The sequence below is a fragment of the Paramisgurnus dabryanus genome, chromosome 5 (genome assembly GCF_030506205.2).
Source record: "Paramisgurnus dabryanus chromosome 5, PD_genome_1.1, whole genome shotgun sequence".
In the NCBI taxonomy this organism is placed as follows: Eukaryota; Metazoa; Chordata; class Actinopteri; order Cypriniformes; family Cobitidae; genus Paramisgurnus; species Paramisgurnus dabryanus.
In genome coordinates, this window is record NC_133341.1 from 11086977 (window position 1) to 11096157 (window position 9181).

General features: G+C 33.8%; 1 protein-coding gene across 1 annotated transcript; it reads left to right on the forward strand.

Annotated features, from left to right (window-relative positions):
- Nucleotides 1–49: 49 nt before the first annotated feature.
- On the forward strand, nucleotides 50–8963 carry LOC135748855 (uncharacterized). The gene is made up of 6 exons (XM_065267148.2): nucleotides 50–62; nucleotides 166–528; nucleotides 2841–2942; nucleotides 5609–5650; nucleotides 5911–5979; nucleotides 8601–8963. The coding sequence occupies exons 1-6, from the start codon at nucleotides 50–52 to the stop codon at nucleotides 8711–8713; spliced, it is 702 nt and encodes a 233-aa protein (XP_065123220.2). The 3' UTR covers nucleotides 8714–8963.
- The last annotated feature ends 218 nt before the right edge of the window (nucleotides 8964–9181 follow it).

Consider the following 9181-nt stretch of genomic DNA (forward strand, 5'->3'; position numbering starts at 1 on the left):
GATGCTGCTTGATTTGTTTGGTGTGTTGATGCTTTGGTGCTGTTGGCTAATGGATGTTAAAGGTAAGTTTGTTCTCTGAATGCACTTTTCAATTTGTTGTGTGGGATTTTGTTGATAAATATTACATGCCCTCATCTATTATACGTTTTAACATTTTTCACACAGGTCAGGATGTGTGTCAATCAAATTTAACTGGGCGAATTAACTTAACTACAGAGCTGCAGTCTGACCTCCTGCTGCCATGCTACTTTGAAGAAGCCTTCATTAAAACAAACCAGACTCCAAATGCAAGTGTTGTGTGGACTCACATAAATGAAACATTTAAAGACATTGTAGAGGTCACAGTAAGTGGTGAGGTAAAGTTCTGGAATAGCAGAGACGGGAGAATTAAGGCATTCTCTTATATCCCTGGCTCTGGAAACTTCTCCATTCTTATTCGAAATGTGACAAAGTCTGATCTGGGTCTCTACCACTGCAAACTATTCAGAGAGACAAACTGTTTGGTAGGCTACATGGAGATAAACATAAGTAAGTGTTTCAATAACGTTTATTAAGGATTTTTTAGCATCTATTAGTTTTTATACTAAAATAAATATTTAATGACACATGAGTGTTACAAAACTGATCAATTCTGGTGGCTTATATGACTCAAAGTGACAAAAACATTAACTTTATAATAAGTTCATTGGGCTTTCTTTCCCATGGAAGCCTGACATTTAGGGGAATTTACAGAGAAAACCTTTTGGTTTTTGTATCACATGTTAAACTGGACATATATATATATATATATGCTGCATGTGGGCTTCATGTATTGCATCACTATTTACATAATTTTTTGGTCACAATACCTAAATTGAAATTTTCCCCAGAAAACTGCAGATCATGTTGTGAATCTTGTTTTCTTGTAATTTTGTTGTGTACAATAGAAAACTAGTATTTATATTGTTTATATTTGGACATCATATGTAATGTAAATGTTAATAGTTTAAAGTAAGGCTTTATTTTCAAGCCATTTAAATCATTGCAATTTCCTATTTTGTTCAATAGTTTATGAATCTCCTATGTTTCGCCGATTGTTATAAAATATATATGCTGCTGAATTTCTAAGTAAAATGGACCATTCCCTTAATTAAAGGAACAACGCAATTTTCAAAAAGTTGATTTATGGGGGAAAACGTATAAAGAAATGCAGCATGTTTAGGATATTCAGCTAAAATGATCGTAAATGCTCTAAAATGAAAACAAAAACCCAAAGCACATGGAAGTAAACAAGCAACTACAATTAAAACAGATGGAGGACTAGTCAGGATGGCAAAAATTCAGCCTTTAATCACCCTTTAAAAAAATAAAAGATGATCTAAAATGAACTGCAAGTACTGTGACAGTCAGAAGACAGCTGTTTGCAAAAAGCCCCTGTAAAGCATCATTGCTGAAAAATGTGCAGAATCACATCAACACACTGAAAACCCTAATAAGTTGACTGAACTAATTTTAATGAGTTAACTCGTTGCCTCAATTAAATTAAGTAATGGGTCTCCTAAAAACTTATATATTTAAGTTTACTTAACTTGGTGGTACGGAAGAGGATTAGGGCCACTGGTGAAAAAAATATTTGAATTCTGACTTTATTCTCAGAATTCTGAATTTATTCTCAGAATTCTGACTTTAATCTCAGAATTCTGACTTTAATCTCAGAATTCTGACTTTAATCTCAGAATTCTGACTTTAATCTCAGAATTCTGACTTTAATCTCAGGGATTTAATCAGAATTTAATCAGAATTCTGAGATTAAAGTCAGAATTCTGAGATTAAAGTCAGAATTCTGAGAATAAAGTCAGAATTCTGAGAATAAAGTCAGAATTCAAATATTTTTTTCACCAGTGGCCCTGAGATTAAAGTCAGAATTCTGAGATTAAAGTCAGAATTCTGAGATTAAAGTCAGAATTCTGAGAATAAAGTCAGAATTCTGAGAATAAAGTCAGAATTCTGAGAATAAAGTCAGAATTCAAATATTTTTTTCACCAGTGGCCCTAATCCTCTTCTGTACCACCAAGTTAAGTAAACTTAAATATATACGTTTTTAGGAGACCCATTATTCTGACCCATTATCTCAGAATTTTGACTTTAAACTCAGAATTTTGACTTTAAACTCAGAATTTTGACTTTAATCTTACAATTCTGACTTTAATCTCAGAATTCTGACTTTAAACTCAGAATTCTGACTTTAAACTCAGATTAAAGTCAGAATTCTGAGATTAAAGTCAGAATTCAAATATTTTTTTCATCAGTGGCCCTAATCCTCTTCCGTATGGTGGCCACATAGACTGAACTTAAAATTTTAAGTTCACCAAACTTGGAGTTTGTATAGAGCACTTAAACAATTAAGTTCACTTGTCATTTAACTTTATATAACAATGTGTAATGAAAGGTATTCAGGACTGACTCTATGTCAATCAATGAATGAATTTAATTCTCCACAGAAGCACACAAAAAACTGCACTGTTAATGTGTATCTTCATTATAGTGAAGAGAAATACAATGAGTCCCGGGTCCAAATTTACTTATTATGACTTAATATAAAATATTCCTTTAATTTTTAATGGTCTGTAATGGACCCCAGTACCACTCTTTTTAATTTACCACCATTCTGATTAATTCTGGATAATAACATTTACACAATCCATAACAGAATTACATATGTTTTGTTATACAATATTGATTTGTTTAAAAGGTTTTTTCCCATTTAGGATTGTTTTGGATTTCATTGTATGGTGATTAACATTCACTGCAGTTTAATTTGATGAGGGTTTTTTTGTATGATATTGTATTATTTTCATTAGGTCTTGCTTCTGTGAACATCTACTGGCAGCTCCTATTAGGAGGAGGAGGATTTCTGCTTCTTTGTCTGATTCCAGCATGTGCTTACTACACATATACAAAGAGTAAGTCTGATGAAACCTAATAATTCTGAAATAACTGTTCTGAAAAGTAATAAATTTTTTATCAATATAAAAAACCTTTAATATAACACATTAGGGGGTGGTTTCCCAGACAGGGATTATCTTAAACCAGGGCTAGGCCTTTGTGTAATTATTACATATAACTAGTTACAAACATGTCTTACTAAAAACATTACTTGTGTGAAATTTGAGGCAATACAAGGAAGACTGATGTATTTTAAGATATGTCAGTGAAAGTTGTTTTGAGTTTGGACAGCTCTAACATTTATTTTAGTCTAGGACTAGTCTAATTCCTACGGAAGAGGATTAGGGCCACTGGTGAAAAGTTTTTTTGAATTCTGACTTTATTCTCAGAATTCTGACTTTAATCTCAGAATTCTGACTTTAAACTCAGAATTCTGACTTTAAACTCAGAATTCTGACTTTAAACTCAAAATTTGAATTCTGACTTTATTCTCAGAATTCTGACTTTATTCTCAGAATTCTGACTTTATTCTCAGAATTCTGACTTTATTCTCAGAATTCTGACTTTTAACTCAGAATTCTGACTTTTAACTCAGAATTCTGACTTTAAACTCAAAATTTGAATTCTGACTTTATTCTCAGAATTCTGACTTTATTCTCAGAATTCTGACTTTATTCTCAGAATTCTGACTTTATTCTCAGAATTCTGACTTTATTCTCAGAATTCTGACTTTAAACTCAGAATTCTGACTTTAAACTCAAAATTTGAATTCTGACTTTATTCTCAGAATTCTGACTTTATTCTCAGAATTCTGACTTCTGACTTTATTCTCAGAATTCTGACTTTATTCTCAGAATTCTGACTTTATTCTCAGAATTCTGACTTTATTCTCAGAATTCTGACTTTAAACTCAGAATTCTGACTTTAAACTCAAAATTTGAATTCTGACTTTATTCTCAGAATTCTGACTTTATTCTCAGAATTCTGACTTTTAACTCAGAATTCTGACTTTAATCTCAGAATTCTGACTTTATTCTCAGAATTCTGACTTTATTCTCAGAATTCTGACTTTATTCTCAGAATTCTGACTTTATTCTCAGAATTCTGACTTTTAACTCAGAATTCTGACTTTTAACTCAGAATTCTGACTTTAAACTCAAAATTTGAATTCTGACTTTATTCTCAGAATTCTGACTTTATTCTCAGAATTCTGACTTTATTCTCAGAATTCTGACTTTATTCTCAGAATTCTGACTTTATTCTCAGAATTCTGACTTTATTCTCAGAATTCTGACTTTATTCTCAGAATTCTGACTTTATTCTCAGAATTCTGACTTTATTCTCAGAATTCTGACTTTATTCTCAGAATTCTGACTTTAAACTCAAAATTTGAATTCTGACTTTATTCTCAGAATTCTGACTTTATGTTCAGAATTCTGACTTCTGACTTTATTCTCAGAATTCTGACTTTATTCTCAGAATTCTGACTTTATTCTCAGAATTCTGACTTTATTCTCAGAATTCTGACTTTAAACTCAGAATTCTGACTTTAAACTCAAAATTTGAATTCTGACTTTATTCTCAGAATTCTGACTTTATTCTCAGAATTCTGACTTTATTCTCAGAATTCTGACTTTATTCTCAGAATTCTGACTTTTAACTCAGAATTCTGACTTTAAACTCAGAATTCTGACTTTAATCTCAAAATTTGAATTCTGACTTTAAACTCAAAATTTGAATTCTGACTTTATTCTCAGAATTCTGACTTTATTCTCAGAATTCTCACTTTTTTCTCAGAATTCTGACTTTAAACTCAGAATTCTGACTTTAAACTCAGAATTCTGACTTTAAACTCAGAATTCTGACTTTAACTCAAAATTTGAATTCTGACTTTATTCTCAGAATTCTGACTTTATTCTCAGAATTCTGACTTTAACTCAAAATTTGAATTCTGACTTTATTCTCAGAATTCTGACTTTATTCTCAGAATTCTGACTTTATTCTCAGAATTCTGACTTTAATCTCAGAAATCTGACTTTTAACTCAGAATTCTGACTTTAAACTCAGAATTCTGACTTTAAACTGAGAATAAAGTCAGAATTCAAATTTTGAGTTTAAAGTCAGAATTCTGAGATTAAAGTCAGAATTCTGACTTTAAACTCAAAATTTGAATTCTGACTTTATTCTCAGAATTCTGACTTTATTCTCAGAATTCTGACTTTAAACTGAGAATAAAGTCAGAATTCAAATTCTGACATTAAAGTCAGAATTCTGAGATTAAAGTCAGAATTCTGAGATTAAAGTCAGAATTCTGAGAAAAAAGTCAGAATTCAAATAATTTTTTCACCAGTGGCCCTAATCCTCTTCCGTAAATTCCTGTCAGAGAAACTGCCCCTTCATAAATTATTTTAAATTATATAAAGTACAGGTGAAACTGGAGTTTCATGAAACATTATAAAAAAGCTAGGCCAGCTTTACATGATGGTGCACATAACTTTAAATAAGTATGATTATAAATGATCATGTCTCTTTAATATTGTTCATAATAAACCTGCCACACCCAGTATCAACCACATTGGATGTTTCTTTTCTTATGAAATGAAAATGAAGCTGTAGATTATTTGTCCAAATATATTTTTGGGGCCACTGTATATAATTATTTACATTAAAATTCCTCTTTCAGGACGATCAGTCCCAAGTTCACACAATTGCCATAACAGTGTTGGTAAGTTTTCTTTAATCTGTTCCTAACCTGCTAATCTCAGCCTCTTTGCACTTTGCACAAATAAGCTAAGACCTGTTGTGAATAAGTCAAAATAGCTTTAAAGTGAATGTTTATAGTGGTGGAACATGACTTGGCCTTAAGCTTAATCTGTCTACATATTTACAATATATTATAGTCTCTATCAGTCAAATAACTGTGTGCTATATTATAATTGTAATTTACATTTAATTACATTTCCATTACTGTCTCTATGGTTTCAGGACAAATATTTGAACAAACAGATGAAACAACCTATGCCTTAGTTGTTCATAGCCGCAATGACACCAATGGTAATTTTGCACTTTGACTATGTACACCAATAATGCAAATAATTCAAAGTAAGGACTTAATTGCAGTAAGATGTTTACTGTACATGACTCCTGCAAACCTCTTCATGCCTGTTTACGTGCAGTTTTTATTTTCTGATTATTCACTAATGATTGTGCTTATTATTCACACATAGCCCAATGTAAGCACAAATAATTAACTCACATATACTGTCCACTGTTTTAATTTACAGAATTAATTACAGATTCTTTTTTAGACAGAAATATTACGACAGTGCCTGTAACTGTTTTATATGCTGACATATAGACTGCTGACAGCTCGTGTTGACAGAACTTCCTTATGTCAAGGTGCATGACAAAAACACACACGCAGTTCAGTTAGTGCGGTATAGATGCGATTAAAGTAATCCCATTATAATCGCATTTTGAGGCTGCATGTAAATGTGTCGATGAGGACACCCTATTAAATATTTTAAGTATTTTTTCTACATATCATTGTGTCAGGACCAGTGGCAGCCGGTGACTTCTTTTTTCAGGGGGCACTCGATGCGAAGTTTGTCACATCATGTACAGTCTTGTTCAAAATAATAGCAGTACAATGTGACTAACCAGAATAATCAATGTTTTTAGTATATTTTTTATTGCTACGTGGCAAACAAGTTACCAGTAGGTTCAGTAGATTCTCAGAAAACAAATGAGACCCAGCATTCATGATATGCACGCTCTTAAGGCTGTGCAATTGGGCAATTAGTTGAAAGGGGTGTGTTCAAAAAAATAGCAGTGTCTATCTTTGACTGTACAAACTCAAAACTATTTTGTACAAACATTTTTTTTCTGGGATTTAGCAATCCTGTGAATCACTTAACTAATATTTAGTTGTATGACCACAGTTTTTTAAAACTGCTTGACATCTGTGTGGCATGGAGTCAACCAACTTGTGGCACCTCTCAGCTGTTATTCCACTCCATGATTCTTTAACAACATTCCACAATTCATTCACATTTCTTGGTTTTGCTTCAGAAACAGCATTTTTGATATCACCCCACAAGTTCTCAATTGGATTAAGGTCTGGAGATTGGGCTGGCCACTCCATAACAATAATTTTGTTGGTTTGGAACCAAGACTTTGCCCGTTTACTAGTGTGTTTTGGGTCATTGTCTTGTTGAAACAACCATTTCAAGGGCATGTCCTCTTCAGCATAGGGCAACATGACCTCTTCAAGTATTTTAACATATGCAAACTGATCCATGATCCCTGGTATGCGATAAATAGGCCCAACACCATAGTAGGAGAAACATGCCCATATCATGCTCCATGCTTCAATGTCTTCACTGTGTACTGTGGCTTGAATTCAGAGTTTGGGGGTCGTCTCACAAACTGCCTGTGGCCCTTGGACCCAAAAAGAACAATTTTACTCTCATCAGTCCACAAAATGTTCCTCCATTTCTCTTTAGGCCAGTTGATGTGTTCTTTGGCAAATTGTAACCTCTTCTGCACATGCTTTTTTTTAACAGAGGGACTTTGCGGGGGATTCTTGAAAATAGATTAGCTTCACACAGACGTCTTCTAACTGTCACAGTACTTACAGGTAACTCCAGACTGTCTTTGATCATCCTGGAGGTGATCATTGGCTGAGCCTTTGCCATTCTGGTTATTCTTCTATCCATTTTGATGGTTGTCTTCCGTTTTCTTCCACGTCTCTCTGGTTTTGCTCTCCATTTTAAGGCATTGGAGATCATTTTAGCTGAACTGCCTATCATTTTTTGCACCTCTTTATAGGTTTTCCCCTCTCCAATCAACTTTTTAATCAAAGTACGCTGTTCTTCTGAACAATGTCTTAAACGACCCATTTTCCTCAGCTTTCAAATGCATGTTCAACAAGTGTTGGCTTCATCCTTAAATAGGGGCCACCTGATTCACACCTGTTTCTTCACAAAATTGATGACCTCAGTGATTGAATGCCACACTGCTATTTTTTTGAACACACCCCTTTCAACTAATTCAACTAATTGCCCAATTGCACAGCCTTAAGAGCGTGCATATCATGAATTCTGGGTCTCATTTGTTTTCTGAGAATCTACTGAACCTACTGGTAACTTGTTTGCCACGTAGCAATAAAAAAATATACTAAAAACCTTGATTATTCTGGTTAGTCACATTGTACTGCTATTATTTTGAACAAGACTGTATGTAGCCCGTCATGTGTGTAGTTCGTTATTTCAAAATATGTGTTCTGCGTGTCAAGAGATCCTGTGTGCATCACGTGTTTTGTCAAAGTAAGTGCCTGCTGCAGACGCGTCTAAAGGGTTTATGATAAAAGAGATGCTCGCGTACTCGCATAATCTCATGCGTAATCAGAGTTTACTGTTAAGGGAGTGTCTGGTGTGTATTTTGTGAACGTGAGCGTCTCTTTTATCATAAACCATTTTGACGCGTGTGCAGAAGGCACTTATTCTGACAAGACACGATGCACATGGTTCACATGATGCAACAAACACATATTTTGAAAACACAAGCAACACACATGAACACATATTTTGAATTTGCGCTCCTAGGATGAGCAGTCACGAGCCGCCACTGGTCAGGGCCATTTGTGTTTCATGTCATTTTTGTTTTCTCATCAGCTCTTACGAGTGAGAAGAACAGCTCCACCCCTGAATCAGACCTTCTGAACTCTGAAACTGACGTCTTATATGCTACCGTGAAAGAAAGAGGAAGGCAGAACATGAAAGATTAAGCATCATAGCACTGAGATATACAACTATTTTAAGAAAACCCCTATAAGTTATTATTTGTTTCCTGCCATTTTCATTTGCCATTCTGCTGGTTTGATATCTCAGGTCAGAAGGTCAGAAGCAATACATCCTGAAAACTGTTATTTCTTTACTTTATCAACTTTCAGTCATGCTAATGGTAGTTTTTATGGTTTATAATAACGGATGGAAAAGCCTGATGATAGAAGAACACAGACTAAACTCTTTTTCTGTTGTGTTTTATTGAGTCTAGTTGTGTCTTATCAAGTACTTTATTCTCTACTGAGTTTTATTGAGAATAAGCCTAGACTGTGCTGTTTTCTCACCTAAACCACAAAAACAACCTGAAATCTTTGCACTAGTCCAGAAAAACAGACAGGACCACAGGTGCAAGATGCGTGACAATGAATTGAGTGTTGTGGATGTCAGTAGTGACTCATAAACAGAGAGAG